The 20503-nt window shown below is 43.7% G+C and overlaps 1 protein-coding gene and 1 pseudogene across 3 annotated transcripts in view; one reads left to right on the forward strand and one right to left on the reverse strand.

The window, feature by feature from the left end:
• TICAM2 (TIR domain containing adaptor molecule 2) lies at positions 1 to 17410 on the reverse strand. Of its 2 annotated transcripts, none has more exon segments than NM_001046456.1 (2): positions 1 to 2656; positions 17343 to 17389. In NM_001046456.1, a coding segment is annotated over 1 exon segment (699 nt). In that variant the 5' UTR covers positions 2602 to 2656; positions 17343 to 17389; the 3' UTR covers positions 1 to 1902.
• Positions 15680 to 20503, forward strand: part of LOC107132816 (uncharacterized) — a 17671-nt pseudogene continuing 12847 nt past the window's right edge. Inside the window, exons 1-2 of the transcript XR_009496104.1 lie at positions 15680 to 15772; positions 17350 to 17601. The product of XR_009496104.1 is annotated as an uncharacterized protein (transcript). The remainder of the gene's footprint in view (positions 15773 to 17349; positions 17602 to 20503) is intronic.

Raw genomic sequence — 20503 nt, forward strand, 5'->3', positions numbered from 1 at the left:
TCAAGGTAAAGAATAAAAACATTTATTAAAAAACACCATCCAGCATCAATTGCTCCAACTTTGGCAGGCAGGCAGGCAAGGGTGAGTGGTTAATGTTTTATTTGTATATGAAACTGGAGATGCAGGAAGCAGTATGGCAACAACAAAAAAATGCTTATCATTAGAACTGAAAAAGAAAAGTGAGTAGTCAGCTACTATGACAGAAGGGAACTTTTAAGTCACCACGCAATGAGAAGAATCTTATCTTTAATAAGTACTAGTATCGGGGGAGGTCTGACTTACTTGCAAGATTATGAAACATGTTGGTTCATGACTGTGAAGAGGCGGACTGCAGAAAGCTGTGAGCAAACCCCAGTGTTAGCAAGGGGATATGGAGAAGTGGGGATAAAGAGAAAGAAAAATAGGGCAGAATGTTTCTGCAGCAAAGGTCTCTAGAAAAAAAATTTTTTTAATTAAAAAAAATCTAAGCATGCATTGTAATATTTTTCTGTGACTGTAAGAGCATAATGGGTAGCATTAGAAATCAATTACGCTGTAAACATATACAACATCCTTTCATTGTGAGCATATATACGAAGCCTCCTGCATCTATTAAATTATATATTGCATCATAAAATTCTATCATTTGTTTGCTTGTTCCCTTTCCTGGTTCCTAGTTGTTCACATTCCGAGAGAGAAACAATGCCCTGTGCAGATTTATCAATCCAATCCTTTCTTTTCACAGATGAAGGAGGGTAGTAGCTTGCCCATGGTCACATTCCTCCTCAGTGAAAAAGACTGGAAAGAACCAGGTGCTCTGACACCCTATCGGGTGCTTGTCTCATTACAGCAGGACGGGACTCACTCTCTCCCATTCCTGGTCTGCACTTGATATAGTTCTCTGTCAATTTCAGCTGGGGCAGAAGGGCTGTGAAAGAAAGGAACTGGTCTGTTTGGAGGCTCTGATTCGCTATCACTGTGGGACAAGAAACCATAAAATGCATTTTCCACTTCAAGTCTGAAAGTAATCTACAACATACATACACACACACACACACACACACACACTCTCTCTCAGGCTACTGAGAAATATTTCCTTGATAAAGTACTGTGCGAGACAGGAATTTTTAACTGCTTGCAAAGGAGAGGTTATTGATTTTAAAGGAGAACATCTGGCCAAGGATACACACACCTTTCAGAAGCTCTTCAAACAAAGTTCTGGTCATAGCCGATGACCAACATAGAGAGCTTCTGGCTCCAGGGGTCATGTCCACACCAGGCACAGACTCCCTACCCACAGTACCAACAAATGTGGTGGGAACTGCCTGCAAATATGTACACTACAGCAGAAGGGGAAGGACATTTGACTGGATTCTTTTAAGGAGCCCCACCACTGCCGCATCTATTCTGGGTTTCACACTTATCAGCACTCAACATTCTCAACGTTCTAGCCTGGCTGTCCTCGTGTCTGGGTGACAACACCCGGAGTGCTTCATTACGACATTTGTGAGAGGTACCTCGAAAGGCAGGCTGATCAGACGTCTCCAGGTCGTTTTTTTCTGTGTGTCCTTTGAGAACAAAATCAAAGGGTAATTAATTGCATTTTTAAAATGTCTGTAAGTTTTCGTCAAGTTCAATATAAGAAGATGAATTTAAAATATCCTTTGTAGTAATCATGAACCAGGAAAACTGAGAGGAAACAGAGCTCTTGAAACTCTAAAGAGTCCCAGTTTATGGAAACATCAGCAAATACCACAACTCTACGGACTGTCCTGCAGAAATTTATCTTTCTTGGGCTCCACAGGTTTCTGTAAGAGGCAGGTTCTCTTTCATTGAAACTTTTCCTAGGAACTTGTTTTCGCAAGTGAAGGTAAATCCTTTGTTTTACAAAACAAGAGTCTGTCGTGTGTTGTGTGTGCTGTCTCAGGCAACAGATTGCCTTTGTACCGTATTTCTGGTCTCTTTCCATATAGCTTGCTGTATCCTGTACACAGACTCCTGAAAAATCCTTTCCACTTGGGTAGGGAAGCCACGACTTTCTTCCTCCAGGGCGTTGATGGTTCGTAGAGCAAAGGGAGTTCTCTCTCGGGGCAGGGGATTGTTCAGGGGCCGCATGGGGATGACGGAGTTGTATTTGTGCTGCCTGTTAACAGAGTTCATGAGGGACGAATAGAACTGGAACTTACACCAGGTGTCCCTTAAGAAGTTTTCAGTCAACAGTAAGATAGTCCAGGCAGACCCGTTGACAGCATCATCCAAGTTCTGTAAATGCTGTCTGCCACATGGCATCTCAGCAAAGATGATTCCAGGCTTGATGCCAAAATCGTTTTCCAGCAGGCTCTGGACTCGGAGGGCTTCACCTGTGTCTTCTTCAGCGTGCAGTATCACAAATTTGAGGAACACCTCTTCTTCTGTGTCCTCTTCTGGCCTCTCCTCCACTCCCTCCTGCTCCTCTGCTGGCATCTCTGCGGTACTGCTGCACACAGCATCACCATGCAGGGAGATTTCTTCAGATTGCTTGGAATCTGACATGTGATGGCTTTGACTAGTATCCACACTCTGGCTTTTACCCCAAGGCACAGAAAGATGACAGGGATCCATTTTAGACTTTCCGATACCCATTATAAAGATCCGAGTCAGAAGAGGAAAGCTTTATTTCTCAGCATTTCATTTCGTTCTAAAAGGAGAAATAACAAAGCAGAAGTATAATGTAAACTCAATCAAAACATTAAAAGTGGAAAATTTCATTCAACCTGAAAAACCTCAGGATTCTAATATAACATTCTTGAAGAAAGAAGTGCCAAAGAGATCACTGGGAAATTAAATCACTTGTCTTTTTTGAGCTTCACAAGGGCTACGACAGGTAGTCAAGGCTAAGTTAAAGAGGGCCCAGTTTAATACAACAGGAGACATTTGGAAATTTCAAATGGTACTATATTCATGCTATAAACTTCCATATTATAATAAATTACTTTGGTATTTAGTGAAAAGATACCCTATCAACTCTAACCATATGGAGTATAAATCCAACTTCTTTATTCTAACAAATTATTGTGTAGACTAGAAAGAGCAAAACCTAAAGAAACAGAATATTTCAATATTCAAAATTTATTTTTATATCAAACACAAATACAAAACAATACAAATATCCTAAAGATGGCTAGCAGGTAGCTCTACTGACTCAGAATAAAGAGAAGATCTGAAATGTCAAACGACACACCAGGATTCACTGGGTTAGAGTCTTTTTTTTTGTCTACAGTCAGGCTACATTATTATGGGGCTGGTAGAGAACTATAGTAAGGATTGTGAAAAGTAAGGAATATCTTTTTCCAGTTAATCCTGAGAACACTTAAGAAAACATATTTATTCACCTATGGAGAAATTAACATCTTGGTGTGGAAGTGAAATCTGGAAACAAAGCCTTGTAGTTTTCATCAGTGAAATTAACAAATAATCATTATAGTCTATACTTGTTCTTTTATTTAAAAAATTCTAAATTCAGATGGAAGAATTAGATCAGCTGTGAAAGGGACTCCATGTGAGCCTAATTTAAATAAATATTCAGATAATGTTCACAGTGTTGCTAATGTAATTCTCAAAATAGGCAGTTTCAAGGGGGATTCTTTTATAAAAAGACAGAAAATTTAGAATAAATATAAATTCCATGTTTTCAAAATATGGGCCCATAAGCTATATTCCAAGCATTTTTATTTATTGTTCATGGGCAAAAACCAGAGTTCAAGAAGAAATGAGAATTTGATTCATAATGTCCTAAGTAACATGTAGTTTACATATGCCAAAATAATTCAGGTTCAGAAGAAACCATGTAGCAAAACTGGTGAAAAATGTTAAGGGAAGAAAAAATAAGAGAATTTTCTTCCTAATGTACTTAAGGAGGGAAAGGTTTGCTACTGTCTCTGAATAGTGAAGGAACTGCTGGCTGCCACCTGTCATCCATTCTGTCTGAACGCCAGGTTTGGATCCACAGTATACCATGCCAGCCACCAAGTGGCGGTCCAAGGCATGACAGCCCTCCAATGCTACATACATACATCCCAAATAATAAACCTGAATGAATTCAGACTCTCTTCTTTGGTTAGGATTTATTGCTGACTTTGTTATTGTATCATGAGAAAATTTTACTATGCAAAATTGCAGAAAGAAGCTTCCCCTGCATTAAAAATAAGTTAAACTATTCAATCTATTAAAGTGTCAGTTAAAATAATCTTCACTTACTCATTAAGATAGGTTTTTAAACCAACTTAACTTCATTATCTTATACACTAGTTGCTGCAGATGAGGGCATGTGAAATAAGATGGCAGATTTTCCTAAGAAGTGTCAAAAACCTCTAGGGAAAATGGTGTGTCAAGTTAGATTGTGAAATTTTTGAAATAAAAAATAAACAGGTGGTGCTAATGGTAAAGAACTTGCCTGCCAATGCTGGAGACATGAGAGACATGAGTTCAATCCCTGGGACGGGAAGATCCTCTGGAGAAGGGAATGGCAACCCACTCCAGTATTCTTGCATAAAAAATCCCATGGACAGAGGAGCCTCGTGGGCTCCTCCATGGGATCACAGAGACGGACATGACTAAAGTGACTTAGCACACACGCAAAAAACAAAAGGAAAAAATTACACTATGGATAAGAATTACAATTTCATGTCTCATTTTTCTTAAATGCTGGTTGGCAGAAAAGAGCAAAACACTCCAGAAATCTATGATGTGCTGTTCCACCTTCCAAGCACTGCTGCCCACCTTCACCTGAAGCAGACCAGCAAGAAGCAAGTCAGTGACAATGTCTGAAAACTTCTTCTAATTTGGGGAGGGAGAAGGAAATGGCAACCCACTCCAGTACTCTTGCCTGGAAAATTCCATGGACAGAGGAGCCTGGTAGGCTACAGTCAATGGGGCTGCAAAGAGTCGGACACAGCTGAGCGACTTCACTTAAAGTAAGGAGGCAGCCAAGAGGCAAAGAGGCAGGAAGTTTTTCTGTGCTGGAGATCTGTCTTTCCCATCGCCACGTGATCCAGAGATGGAGAAGTGGTCCAGATTCATCACAGGGGTTCTCCAGGCTGCAAGGTGGGGGGCAGAGCCTGACCGTGCTCACCCTGAGCTAATTAACTCCATCAACAAAAAGAACAGAAGGCAGGCAGGGAATGTGGAAAGAACAGGGAAGGAAAGAAGGCTGGCGGAGAGAATCCTGCAAAGCCTTGTCAGCGTCTTCCTCCCCCATCACAGCCAGCCAGCACCAGGGTTCAGACATTCAGGTTTCTGCTCCTTCCCCTCAATTCAGTGGGAGGACAGTGAAGGTGCCGCTGGGGAAAGGCACACAGGATTGCTTACAGGAATAAAAATGTGTGTGTACACATTTTTGTGTGTTTATACATTTTTAATTTACTTCCTTGGAAAGGCATGTTTTGAAAATATTTGTATTGAAAAGTCTCACTACCATCCTTATCTTCCCCATTCATCCTGTTACCCCCATTATACATATATCTATATATTTCTTTCCTTATTTAAGAAAGGATCGTTGCATATATACATATACACTGCCAGAGTAATAGATAGACAGGCGACTGCTTTTTCCCTTAATAACTTCAGAGCCTTCTATATCAGCATACAGAGAAACTCCACATAATCTCCCAACATGTGAATGTACCCTAACTGTCCCCTGTCCTTGACTATGTGATTTGTTTCCAGTCTATAACTATTATGAAAATGCTGCAATGAATAACTTTGTACAAGTGCCACTTCATTCACATGCAAGGTCATCTGGAGAATAATGAGCCCAAATGGGATGTCTATATCAAAGGACAAATGTGTTTGTCACAGTGACAGATTTGGCCAAACTGCTCTCTGTAAACGGAAAAGGCAATGGCACCCCACTCCAGTACTCTTCCCTGGAAAATCCCATGGACGGAGGAGCCTGGTGGGCTGCAGTCCATGGGGTTGCTAAGAGTTGGACACGACTGAGTGATTTCACTTTCACTTTTCACTTTCATGCACTGGAGAAGGAAATGGCAACCCACTCCAGTGTTTTTGCCTGGAGAATCCCAGGGACTGGGAGCCTGGTGGGCTGCCGTCTATGGGGTCGCACAGAGTCAGACACGACTTAAGTGACTTAGCAGCAGCAGCTCTCTGTAAGACTGAACATTTTTTTGTTTTGTTTTGCTTTTAACTTGACAGAGTGACACACCCACCTCCATCCCATGCCCCAGTAAAGATCTAAGACCAAAACGACCAATTACTATTGACCACAGCCCAATGGAGCTAATCACCAGGGCAACAGAAACGTGGAAAGATACAACGTAACAGAATGGAGCCCTTATACTGAAGTTCTGTAGGGAAGAGCAACAGGGTGAGGATCAGGAGACTCAGGCAAAAGCAGGTGCCAATGGAACCCCCCACATTTAACAGGAGTAAGACGAAAAGAACTGAATGGCATCTATGCATACTTGGCAAGTGTGCAAAAATATTACAGGAAGTAAGAAAGAACACAGAGAAGAATCATAGTAGGCAACAGTCAAATACAAATTTCCATTCTCATGAAGATTACGTGCTCTGGAATCAGACTGCATGAACATAAATCCCAGCCCTACTATAAAAAAACAATTGCAAGACTTTGTACAAGTTACCGTACGTGTATCTCTGTGCTTTGATCTCATTGTGCATTAAATGGTGATAATTATAATCCTACCTTTAAGGTTTTCAGCAAGATCAAATGGCTTAGAAGAGTGCTCCATACATTTAGCTGTTAATTTTGTTATTAAATACATAACAAAGAAGCTGAAGAACACTTTACAGTTTTACTTTAGTAGCAGAATGCAGAACTAAGCCGTGTGCATCCAGAGGGGTGAGTGGCTGCGGCAGAGGATGCCAGAACTTCCCTCTGACTATTTCATTATTCTCAGGAAAAGAGGAAGCAAAACTCCTTCCTTAGGACTGCCCCAAACCTCAGTCTGTAGCATAAACAAAACTTAAATGATAGAGGATGGAACCTGTTGGGGTGAGACTACGGTGTCCCCAAGGTTATTCTTCTTCTTTATGCTTGTGCGTGCTAAATCACTTTAGTTGTGTCTGACTCTTTGCGCTCGCCAGGCTCCTGTGTCCACGGGATTCTCCAGGCAAGAATACTGGAGTGGATTGCCATTCCGTCCTCCAGGGGATCTTTTGGACCCAGGGACTGAACTGGCGTGTTGACTAGTCCCCAGGTGCCCCCAGCAGAAGCCTTCTGTGGTTGCAGGAGGGTCAGGGCAGCACCCAGGGGGTCCTATCCCAACCACAGCCTCTCTTCCTGCAGAAACTTCCCAGGAGGTTCCTTGGGGTGGTTACAGCCAGCCCTCTCTGCCCTGGCCATAACTCAAAACTGAAACATCAGTGTGAATTTCTTGTTCACACAAAGTTTACTTTCCTCACCTAGACCTTTGCGACAGTTAATTGTATGTGTCAGCTGGGCAAGGCTACAGTGCCTAGTTGTTTGGTCAAACGTCAGTCCAGATGTCATCCTACAGGTATTTTTAGATGAGACTGACATTTAAAGCAGTAAACTTTAACTGTAAAAACATTGAGTCACTGTGCTGTCTGGCTGAATCTAATATAAGGTTGTAAATCAACTGTATCTTAAATTTAAAATGTAAATGAATAACGCAGTAGACTCTGAGTAAAGCAGATTACTCTCCACAGTGTGGGTGAGACTTAGCCAAAAAATGAAGGCCTTAAGAGCAATACTGAGGTTTCCCCAAGGAATTCTGCCTTGGGAAGGCAACAGAGAAATTCCACCTGAACTCCCAGCCTTCATATGCAAAACTGCAAAGTCAACTCCGATCTGAGTGTCCAGCCCTGCCAGTCACAAGAGCCAGTTTCTTACAGTGAACCTCCCACCCTTCCTGCCTCTCCCCCTATGAAACCTACTGGTCCTGTTTTGCTGAAAAACCCAACTGTAACCCTCCATAAAAGTTTGTTGCCCTCAGAATTAAGAGTTACTGTTTGCTATTTTAAAAACATTTTGACAACTTTGGAAGAGAGACTCCCAAACAACAGGAAGTGAAACAATGACCAGTAATAATTTGATAATAAAATACATATTCATCCACAATTTTCAACCTGTCCTTGTGTTTACCACTGAAAATGCTTATGTGTTTAAATCACTGCCTCTGAAATTTAATACATTTAATGAACATTTAGGCATCTAGTATACTTGGCTCCTTCAGCCCTGGAGAAACTTTCAGTTGTTTTTCCTATCTGAATAGCACCATCTTGTGGCAAATACGTACAAAATTAGTTTCTTTGCTTAATTAACAGGCTTTATCATTATTAATAAATGTAAATGTTGCTGAGAAGGAAATGGCAACCCATTCCAGTGTTCTTGCCTGGAGAATCCCAGGGACGGGGGAGCTTCCATCTATGGCGTCGCACAGAGTCAGACACGACTGAAGCGACTTAGCAGCAGCAGCAGCTGAAAACCTACTCTGCACCAAGCCCTGCTGTGTTTTAGGGAAGTGGAGCCAGGATACGGAGACAGGACTCACTGCACCGGTGCTCCCGTCAGGTAACAGGTGTTCCGGAGCACTCAGGATGGACACTGCAGCAGGGAGCACTCGCATCAGGAAGGCCGAGAAGGGACGGTTTCAGGCAGTGGGAGCAGCATTTGCAAAGACACTTGAGGCACCAGAGGGCACAGCGTGTTAGGATGGCTTTGCACCTGGTGTTTAGAAGCCTCAAGTCCATATGCAGGGATGGGAGGGGGACAGGATAGTGTTAGACATCAGGGCAGACAGACAGCAGGATTGGAGAGAGTAAGGAACCTAGAATATTCGGCTCAGGACTTTGAACTTGATCCTGTGGGCAGACAGAGAGCTGCTGGCAGGTGTTAAGTAGGGGAGTGAGATGATCTGACTTGTTTTAGACAGGTTAAGATAGTTGGAGTAAGGAGATGAAGCCTGAGGGCCGTGAGGCTGTGGACAGGAAGAGTAATCAGATGAGAGGCTGCTGCAATAACCTAGGTGAGAAAGCAGAGCCCTCAACCAAGTGACAGCGAAGGCAAAAATGTGCAGGAGAGAGGAAAGCTTAGCTAAGAAGGACAGGAGAAGTCAACAGCTACAAATGAAGACGATGTCATTAAGAGGAGGGAAACTCGGAATGCCTGGAAATAGAGGGAACTGGCTGGTAGAGAGAAAGAGGATGAAGAAGTGTGTGGGGACTTCTCAGGGCTGAGCTGTTTTCCTCTTGGTCACTGGGCAGCCCTGTCTCTCTCCTACTCCCCTTTGCCCTGTGAGGAGGAGGACAGCCACCAAATTCTTCAGGGCGTTAGGTCTCAGGGTAATGTCTGTGATGAACACTGCAGATGGTGTGGTGGCCTGTGGGACTCTGGGATTTGGCATCTTGGGAGAAAGTGAGCACAGTTGGTTTTTAGGAGGCATGGCTGCATTGTATCGGAAGAGAGCGCCCTGCTCCTGCGGTCCTGGTCTGGAGGTTTAAGAATGGAAAGAAGGCAAGGTATGGATGTTAAGTAGCCAAATGGGCATTCTGTAGCAGGTACAGCAGACAGGCTCAACCAAATTTATGCCAACTTCCTTTTAGTGAACCTTCCCGTACTACAAGTACTAAAAGCTGTATTTCCCAGACTTCCTTAAAGCTAGGGTACTGGGTGTAACTTATGTTCTGCCAACATGTCTGAGTTAAATATGAAGGGAGGCAGAGCATGAAGCAATGTTTTGCAGAGCTGCTGTGATTCAGGAGCTGGCAGCATGCTGAGCTGCAGGAGGGTTCACGGTTTTGGCAAAAGTCCCTGCTCCACTAGACCAGTTCTGCAGGTGATGTTCCGAGGTGTTTCCAGAAACTCAACCTGGAGCCTAGCTCTTCGCCTCGCCCAATGATAGTGTACATTTTGTAATATCCGCCACTATATACCTTTCTGCTTAAACTAGCTTGAGTAGATTCTGTTTTCTGCAACTAAACTGTAATTGATACAGCATCCAAATCCAGGCCAGGGAACTACAGCAAGTCAGCAGCAAAACACAGCACTGCCATCTGTTTTTGTATGTTTCACTGGAAGACAGCCACACCATTCATTCCTGTATTGTCTATGGCAAATTTCACGCTAAAGAGGCAGAGGTGAGCAATTCTAGTGGGAGCCGGATGGCCCAGATGGCCCAGGATATTTATTGCCAGGACATGACAGAACAGACCTGTGCTGGTTAAGATGAGGAACATGCAGACTTTTACGTCAGACCCACACCCTGAAAATATTTTAAAATCCCCACTATGGTGATCAATATGTTCAGGAATAGAATGGGTAGAATTTGAATCCACCTGATCTTACATTTATAACATTTACTGAAGGTCAGTTTAGTTCAGTTATCAGTCGTGTCCGACTCTTTGTGACCCCATGAACTGCAGCACGCTAGACTTCCCCATCCATCACCAACTCCCAAAGCTTACTCAAACTCATGTCCATTGAGTTGCTGATGCCATCCAACCATCTCATCTTCTGTCATGCCCTTCTCCTCCTGCCTTCAATCTTTCCTAGCATCAGGGTCTTTTCCAATGAGTCAGCTCTTCACATCAGGTGGCCAAAGTATTGGAGTTTCAGCTTCAGCATCAGTCCTTCCAATAAATATTCAGGACTGATTTCCTTTAGGATGGACTGGTTGGATCTCCTTGCAGTCCAAGGGACTCTCAAGAGTCTTCTCCAACACCACAATTCAAAAGCACCAATTCTTCGGTGCTCAGCTTTCCTTATATTCCAACTCTCACACCCATACATGACTACTGGAAAAACCATAGCTTTGACTAGATGGACCTTTGTGGGCAAAGTAATGTCTCTGCTTTTTAACATGCTGTCTAGGTTGGTCATAATTTTTCTTCCCAGGAGTGTGTGTCTTTTAATTTCATGGCTTCAGTCACCATCTGCAGTGATTCTGGGGCCCAAGAAAATAAAGTCTGTCACTGTTTTCACTGTTTCTCCATCTATTATGCCACAGTGATGGGACCAGATGCCATGATCGTAGTTTTCTGAATATTGAGTTTTAAGCCAACTTTTTCACTCTCCTCTTTTACTTTCATCAAGAGGCTCTTTAGTTCTTCACTTTCTGCCATAAGGGCGGTGTATCTGCATATTTGAGGTTATTGATATTTCTCCCAGAAGTCTTGATTCCAGCTTGTGCTTCTTCCAGCCTAGCGTTTCTCATGATGTACTCTGTATACAAGTTAAACAAGCAGGGTGAAAATATACAGCCTTGACGTACTCCTTTCCCTATCTGGAACCAGTCTGTTGTTCCATGTCCAGTTCTAACTGTTGCTTCCTGACCTGTATACAGATTTCTTAAGAGGCAGGTCAGGTGGTCTGGTATTCCCATCTCTTTAAGAATTTCCCAGAGTTTGTTGTGGTCCACACAATCAAAGGCTTTGGCATAGTCAATAAAGCAGAGGTAGATGTTTTTCTGGAATTCTCTTGCTTTTTCGATGATTCAGCAGATGTTGGCAATTTGATTTCTGGTTCCTCTGCCTTTTTTAAATCCAGTTTGAACATCTGGAAGTTTACGGTTCACATACTCTTGAAGCCTGGCTTGGAGAATTTTGAGCATTACTTTACGAGAATGTGAGATGAGTGCAATTGTGTAGTAGTTAGAGCATTCTTTGGCACTGACTTTCTTTGGGATTGGAATGAAAACTGACCTTTTCCAGTCCTGTGGCCACTGCTGAGTTTTCCAAATTTGCTGGCATATTGAGTGCAGCACTTTCACAGCATCACCTTTGAGGATTTGAAATATCTCAACTGGAATTCCATCACCTCCACTAACTTTGTTCACAGTGATGCTTCCTCCACTTGACTTTGCATGCCAGGATGTTTGGCTCTAGGTTGGTGATCACACCATCTTCATTATCTGGATCATGAAGATCCTTTTTGTACAGTTCTTCTGTGTATTCTTGCCAGCTCTTCTTAATATCTTCTACTTCTTAGGTCCATACCATTTCTGTCCTTTATGGTGCCCATCTTTGCATGAAAGGTGAGTTGTCATTGATTTATTCTTTGGGGGAGTTCCATAGAATCCATAATGATGGAGAAGGCCCAGTCTAAATGAAAGGATTAATTGTATCAACTATTACCCATTGATACTTACTAGAGTCAAAGTAAACCAGGGCCTATATTTTCCACTTTAGGTTCCAGCTCTGGCATTAGAAAGGTTAGGCATCTTCAGGGGTCTGGCACCCTGCGTCTTCCCTGCACAGCACTCATGACAGTTAATTACTATGGTGTGAGTATCTGCTTAGGTTCTCATCTTTCCCATTAGCCTGTAAACTCTACTGGGGTAACACCAAATCTTTCTTGTCCCTGTATCTCCAGAGCCTTGTAACAGTCAGCATTCAACAATATCTTTTGAATGAACGAATGAATCATAAAATTCCACATATAAGATTAACAGTTTTTCAGGTTGAGGGACACCCAAACACAACTCTTTAACATCCTTATTATACAAATTATTGACCCAATCAGAATACAGACATGCTGCAGTCTATGGGGTCGCAAAGAGTTGGACATGACTGAGCGACTGTACAACAAATTTTATCTCCAGATTGAGTAAAGCATGTCTCCTCCACCTGCCAATAATACCCTGCTCATATCTCTTATAATACGCACTGCACTGTACTTTTAACTTGCCTTCCTTGCTGGTCTGGAAGGTAACTTCCACCTTATTTCCCCAGACTTCTCCACCATGGAAAATGGCACCATCGATCTGCCCAGTCACCTCAGCCAGACACCTCAGGAATCACTGATATTGTCCCTTCCACTCCTACATTTTCACTTCTAAGCTGTCACCAAGTCAACCTGCAAAAGACATCTCAAAATGTTCCACTTCCTCCTTTATTGTATTTTCATTCTACATCAATATCTTTCCCCTAGTCCACTACACTGCTCCTTCCTAACTGGTCTTCTATGGCCACTCTTGGTCAGTCTAATTCATTCTCCACTCAGCAGCCACACAATTTTAAGCTATGGTTTTTCCAGTAGTCATGTATGTATGTGAGAGTTGGACTATAAAGAAAACTGAGTGCTGAAGAAATGATGCTTTTGAACTGTGGTGTTGGAGAAGACTCTTGAGAGTCCCTTGGACTGCAAGGAGGTCCAACCAGTCCATCCTAAAGGATATCAGTCCTGGGTGTTCACTGGAAGAACTGATGCTGAAGCTGAAACTCCAATACTTTGGCCACCTGATGCAAAGAACTGACTCATTGGAAAAAGACCCTGAAACTGGGAAAGACAGGAGGAGAAGGGGATAAAAGAGGATGAGATGGTTGGATGGCATCACCGACTCGATGGACATGAGTTTGATCAAGCTCCAGGAGTTGGTGATGGACAGGGAAGCCTGGCGTGCTAGTCTATGGGGTCCCAAAGAGTCTGACACGACTGAGCGACTGAACTGAACAACCCTCCAATGGCTTCCCACTGCTCTTAGAATCAGAATTTCTTAATATGGCAAAGGATGCCCTTCATGATCTGACTCCTTCAACCCCAAGCTCATCTCATGCTTCTTTCTCCTCTGCTCCCCCAGTTCCCTACACGTGGGTTTTATTGTTTTATTTCTCAAACTTGCTCAGCTTTCTCCTATCACAGGATCTAGGGAACTATTTTATTGAAATTTTGAAGTATGAGTTATATGACAATATATTTCTTATTAGAGAACTTGAATACAGTATTGTAGGCTAGCCAACATTCTACTGGAGGTAAATAATCAAAAATTTCAAATAGTAGGGAATGGCAACATAAACTATGCCATACTATTCACATGACGAACTCTGTGAAATCATTACAATGTTTACAAATGTTATGAATTATTTTAACGACATGAGAAAACTTTAATAACATACAAGAAATTTTAATGATCCTGTACTATGATCTTAGCTTTGTAAAAACAAACTACAGAGAATACAGGTCGGAAAGAAGTACATCAAAAAGGTAACATTGTTTATCTGTGTATGGTAGATGTATGGATGTAATCTGGGAAAAAAATTTTTTTTTTTTTTTAGGAAATACGTTGTTCTCTAGGTTTTGTATTTCTAAACAGAGGTCATGTTAACCTGGTGCCCCAGAGAGTATACTCCTTAGGTGCCACACGTGCACATTTTGGATGGGTTTAACCCACATCCAGGTTTAACTCTGCTTGACCTCCCCCTTTTTTTTTAAACCTATATACAAATTTCTAATAGTTGGGGTTTTCTAACTCTAAACCGAATAGTGGTCCTCCAATATTCCACTGAACAACACACACAGCAGAGGACAGAGCATTCATTTCCACAGTACCTAAAACAGATCCTTGAGCAAGTAAATGTTAAATTACTTTAAAAAACTGCTTCTATCAAGGGTTTCCTGGTGACTCAGTGGTATAAAGAATCCACCTGCCAATGCAGGAGGCATGGGTTCAATCCCTGGTCAGGGGAAGACCAGGATGCCACACTCCTTGGAAAAACTAAGCCCGTATGCCACAACTATTAAGCCTGTGCTCTAGAGCCCAGGAGCTGAAACTACTGAAGCCTTAGTGCTCTACAGCCTGTGTTCTGCAGCAAGAGAAACACCAGGAGAAGCCCAGAGGCCACAACCAGAGAGCAGCCCCGGCTCACCGCAACTAGAGAAAGCCCAGGCAGCCACGAAGATCCCACACAGCCAAAAATAAATAAATGAAACAATTAAAAAAAAACTGCTTCTGTCAGGTAGAAAAACAAAAAAGCACAAGCTGATCTTCCCCTGCAGAGCCTGCCTCTTTTCTCAGCTGCTAAGATGCTCCATGCTAATGAGTGCTGTCTGATCAACAGAGAAGCCTAGGGCAGGAGTTCTGATCCCAACTTCCCTCAAGGCTTCCCTTTATCCCTCCTACTCATTCCATGTTCCAAATCCCTTTACTTTGAATTTTTATTTAATCTTCTACCGTAAATATTTATTCAAACATCTGAAATCCCAATTCTGACATGAGAAAGTTTTTTCTATTCTTTTAAAAGAGAGGAAGGTAGGATATACACTACTGATAATATCACAGAACTAGCTGCTTGGGATTAAAATAGAAAATAAATATTATAAATTAAATGATCTTTTATTCCCCAACAGCTTTTTGAGAAGATGAAAATATTGCTTTTTATTTCCATTCCCACATATTTTAAAAAGAGAACTGAATTTTGTTATGCAAGCTTGATATTCTGTGGTACTGGCTTAGTCACTACACAACTTAAAAATGCATATAATAACCTCTGAACAAGCACCTTCATTTATCTTCTTCCTGTTATGATGACCTGCTTCTGGAACCATTCAACAAGGCTCCAAGTCAGAGATTACTGCTTCCCACTGAAGAGAAGAAATTGGAAAAGAAAAAAACTTGCATATTCTTTCCAGTAAATGGAGGATTTTCCTTTCATTTTCTATATTTCAAAAGGAGAACTGGCCTTAAATCTTAAATCTTCTCCAAAACAGAAACATTTTACAAAAACGCAAACTGTACATTTTATCAAAATGAGACTTGGGAGAAAAATGCTTGTGCTCTTTTAATATTAGCGAGCTTTAGCAACCAATGATTTAAAAGTGCCATCAGCTTCATGGGATATTAGAGAGTACTGTTCAGTATCTAACAGCCACTGACCCAGACAGTCAGGGTCGAGAAGATGGTACCAGGACTAAGGCAGTAATCCTTGAGAAAGCCGGAACAGGGGAATGGGTAAAGTAAAGGTGTACAGCCTGCGACAGGCTAGCAGAGACCCCTGCAGGCAAGGAGAATGGAAGCAAAATCAGAGCCACTCCAGCCAAGTGAGCAGGGTAGGGAAGCTGGAGAGATCCCCATGAAAGCAGTCAGGGGTGTGATGACACAGGGTCTGTAGCCACAGTCAGAGTTTTGTTTTTATGATTCTGATGAGAAGCCACCAGAAGGTTCTGAAGAGAGGGGAAAGCTCTGACTAGATATTTCTAAAACTAGCTGCTGTTTGGAGAAACGCTGAAGACAAGAGCAAGGCTAGAGGCCGGAAGGCGTGATCAGTCGTCACAGTCTTCCGAGTACAGCAGGACTGTGGTTTGCGTTCGAGAGGGCGTAACGTACGATCGGATTTGAGCTCTCTTTTCAAGGCAGAGTCAACAGTTTGCTGGATGCTTGGATGTGGGGTCTGAGCTGAAAAAAGGAGTCAAATGACAATCCCTAGACTTGCAGCCTCACTGGATGGCAGTAACATTTCCTGTGATTAGGAAGGTAAATGAGAGGAGAACGGAAGAGAGGACTGAGTGGGTGCCTGTCAGTAATTCTTCTGGAACACACTAAATTTAAATGCCCATCAGACTTCCAAGTGGAGATGTTAAGCTAGATGCTAGATGTGAATCTAGAGCTCAGGAGAGAAGTGAAGCTACAAAGAAAAATCTGTAAGTCTTATAGATGGTATTTACAGTCATGAAATACGCCTTGGGATAGAAATTGCCTTGGGAGAAAGCATGGTTCAAAAGGGAATCTGGCCCAGAACCAAACACCGTAGCAGTCTAACGTGTGGTAGCTGAGAAGAAGAGAAGCCTGGAAACATAGCAAGAGTGGCCAGGGAGGCGGAAGGACATTCAGAAAGTGGCGGTGAGCTGAGCGCCACATGCAGGAAAAAATATCGAGGAGGAGGGAGCAGATAACTGATTCATAGGAGGTGAAAACTCGCACAGATAACTGATTTATCAGGAGGCATTTGTTAAATGAATAAATTTAAAAAATATCACAGGGAGCAAATGACTCTATAGATGAAGTGCAAAACACCCAACACACAGCTAGACATTTGAGGAATAGTCACTTTGCTTCAAGAGGAGGAGGTAAGTCTGTATCTGCTCATCTACTTTTTTATTTCAGTGAGTTGCTTAACTCCAGCTGTAACCAACACATTACTTACGATGTTAAAATGGGCCACATTTTAAAGGATTTTTAAATTTCACTGCCATGAAAAACTGGATAGGTCCTAACAAACAATACTGAAAACGAGCTCGCCGCTGCCAGCCCTAAGTCTTTTCATCCAAATTAGCTTTTGGACAAGGTCCCAGATAAGCAAACCAAAACCAAAACTTTGAGCACAGACTCAAGCGTGCCTGGCGGAGGCTCCCACCAGGAGCACTTTTAAAGCCTTCTGAGACGCTGGGCTCTTTGCTTAGGGTTCTGAGATTTAAAAAAAAAAAAATAGGTTTTATAGTCAAAATGAAGCTTCAAGAAAGGTAGAGTTGCGAGAGGGACCCTCCCCTCAGAGGAAGGCGACTCAGCCGAAAGGACGGCCGGCTCCCCGACCCCCGGCTCCCCGAGGTGGCCGCCCGCCCGGCCCCAGACCTCCCGGAACCCGGCCCACCCGAGCGGACGCCGGCTACTTGCCGGGTAGGCGCGCTGCTCCGAGCCCCGCGGCGACGTCTTCCTCGCCCGCCTAGCGCTCCGCGACTTCCGGTGGGCGGGGGTCGAGAGGGCCGGCGGGCGGCGCGGACCCGCCCCACGCCCGCGGCACGAGCGCGGCGCGCGGAAGTCCGGGGGCCGGCGCGTCCCGCCCCTCGGGGGCGCGCCGCCACTTAGCCGTCTGCGGGTCCACCCCGCCCGCGGGGAGGCTGAGGTGCATCAGGCTGGAAGTCTTCGGCTGGCGGTGGGAAGGAGCCGGCCGGGACAGCGAAGGAGAGGAGCTCGCGCAGGGGAGTTCAGCCCGCGCTGCTGCCTTGTTGTTATTGTTTTTTAAAGGCCCACGAGAGCCGACTCGGACGTTAGGACGGAAGAAGGACTCCACTGTCTTCCCTGCAGACCTGGGCTCTGGGGTGGGAGCTGCAGCCGCGGCCTCTGCGCCTACCCAGCGCGCCCGAACACTGAGCCTGCAGCAAGCCCCGGGGCTCCCAACAGAAGCCTCTAGATGCTATAAAGGAAGGAAACAGCCAGTCTCACCCAAACTCTGTAAGACCCTTCTCGAGGTACAGCGACTCTCCAGTTCCTCCAAGTTGGTCCCTTGACTTTCCCTATCTCTTTGGGGTTCTCTCACTGACTGCTGCAGCAATCAGCCACATCCCTGGTTAGGGACGGTGGCGCATCAGTAACCACCCCCCTTCCCCCAAACGCACACATGCCAGGCCGAAAGCCACCTTGAGAAAGATTCCTTTCTCAGATTCTGTATCGCAGCCGAAACGCCACTGAATGTTTAGGAAGAACAAAAAAACAACCAAGTAATCTAAGACTTTGACAGTGTGGATCACAGTAAACTGGACAATTCTGAAAGAGATGGGAATACCAGACCACCTGACTTGCCTCTTGAGAAATCTGTATACGGGTCAGGAAGCAACAGTTAGAACTGGACATGGAACAGACTGGTTCCAAATAGGAAAAGGAGTACGTCAAAGTGGTATATTGTCACCCTGCTTATTTAACTTATATGCAGAGTACATCATGAGAAACGCTGGGCTGGAAGAAGCACAAGCTGGAATCAAGATTGCCGGGAGAAATATCAATAACCTCAGATATGCAGATGACACCACCCTTATGGCAGAAAGTGAAGAGGAACTAAAAAGCCTCTTGATGAAAGTGAAAGAGAGTGAAAACGTTGGCTTAAAGCTCAATACTCAGAAAACGAAGATCATGGCATCCGGTCCCATCACTTCATGGGAAATAGATGGGGAAACAGTGGAAACAGTGTCAGACTTTATTTTGGGGGGCTCCAAAATCACTGCAGATGGTGACTGCAGCCATGAAATTAAAAGACGCTTACTCCTTGGAAGGAAAGTTATGACCAACCTAGAGAGCATATTCAAAAGCAGAGACATTACTTTGCCAAAAAGGTCCATCTAGTCAAGGCTATGGTTTTTCCAGTGGTCATGTATGGATGTGAGAGTTGGACTGTGAAGAAGGCTGAGCGCTGAAGAATTGATGCTTTTGAACTGTGGTGTTGGAGAAGACTCTTGAGAGTCCCTTGGATTGCAAGGAGATCCAACCAGTCCATTCTGAAGGATATCAGCCCTGGGATTTCTTTGGAAGGAATGATGCTAAAGCTGAAACTCCAGTACTTTGGCCACCTCATGTGAAGAGCTAACTCACTGGAAAAGACTGATACTGGGAGGGATTGGGGGCAGGAGGAGAAGGGGACGACAGAGGATGAGATGGCTGGATGGCATCACTGACTCGATGGACGTGAGTCTGAGTGAACTCTGGGAGTTTGTGATGGACAGAGAGGCCTGGCGTGCTGCAATTCATGGGGTCGCAAAGAGTCGGACACGATTGAGCTACTGAACTGAATCTAAGACGATGAAAAGCCAGATACATAATCCTACCCTCTCTCTCTCAGGCTTCCAATCGTAATCATACCCAAAGACCCCAAGTCAGAAATCACATACACGACCACCACCCCACTTCCCCCACCCAGTATGCAGGCCCATTTCAGGCAATCCCTACTCACTGATGAAGGAGGAGAACTCCATTACAAAACCTCAGAGAAGACAATGAAGAGTAAACTGGAATTGAAGGCCCATACCTGGATCTCCAGGGCTTCCCTGGTGGCTCAGCTGGTAAAGAACCCCCCTGCAATTCACGAGACCCAGGTTCCATCCCCTGGAGGAGGGAACCCACCCCAGTATTCTTGCTTGGAGAATCCCATGGACAGAGGAGCACCTGGATCTCAGAGGCTTACTACATACAGGTAGAGCTAGGTTATTTTCTCTCCTTCTCCCCACTACCTAACATCAATCAGAATGGGCCATCGAAGGTGGCACCAGCAGACTGTTTACTTGGTGAAATGCACTATTAAGCCTATGTCAACACAATTCATTATCCACTGACAGCTGGGTTTTCCTCCATCCTCTGTTTCAAATAGTGGCCTCCCTGTTCCTAACCCTGGTACTTTTGTTGCCTTTTCTCTGGCAATCTCCCTTTGTCAACTGACAAACTTGACCATTGTCTCCTCCAGATACTCAGTGTCCTTGATGTTAACAACCCAGGAGCCTTCATGCTCATCCAACTTGTTAAAATTCTCTTTCAGGTTTTTCCTGCCTGTTCCTCTTCCTCTGGCAGCCCTTTAAATCACTGCTTTCCAAACCTTTTCATTGAAATACCATTAATGACAAAGGTGATAAACATTTACTTCCCCATTCACCACCCACATTACACGCATAAATTAACTATGCATAAATGAACCTAAAGTGACTCATGTCAAGGACAAATTGAATTGTCTCATTTTAGGTTTTAAGTTGCTCCAAATTCTGCATTGTTCTTCATAAATATTCACATGCTGTACTAAAATTTCAAATTGGTTACAAGTTTAAGTTTTCTTCTCAAATTATCCAGTACAGGTTTCAAGAAAACACACCTATCACTTATGCCACAAGTATGAATTATTTAGTGTCTTCTATGTGCTAGGCCAACCTAGATAGCATATTGAAAAGCAGAGACATTACTCTGCGAACAAAGGTCTGTCTAGTCAAGGCTGTTTTTCCAGTGGTCATGTATGGATGTGAGAGGGGCTGTGAAGAAAGCTGAGCGCCAAAGAATTGATACTTTTGAACTGTGGTGTTGGA

The sequence above is a fragment of the Bos taurus genome, chromosome 10 (assembly GCF_002263795.3).
Source record: "Bos taurus isolate L1 Dominette 01449 registration number 42190680 breed Hereford chromosome 10, ARS-UCD2.0, whole genome shotgun sequence".
NCBI classification, from domain to species: Eukaryota; Metazoa; Chordata; class Mammalia; order Artiodactyla; family Bovidae; genus Bos; species Bos taurus.

Coding starts and splice junctions, on each gene's coding strand:
- TICAM2 (XM_005211212.5), bottom strand. CDS start 2,601: ATGGGTATCGGAAAGTCTAAAATGGATCCCTGTCATCTTTCTGTGCCT.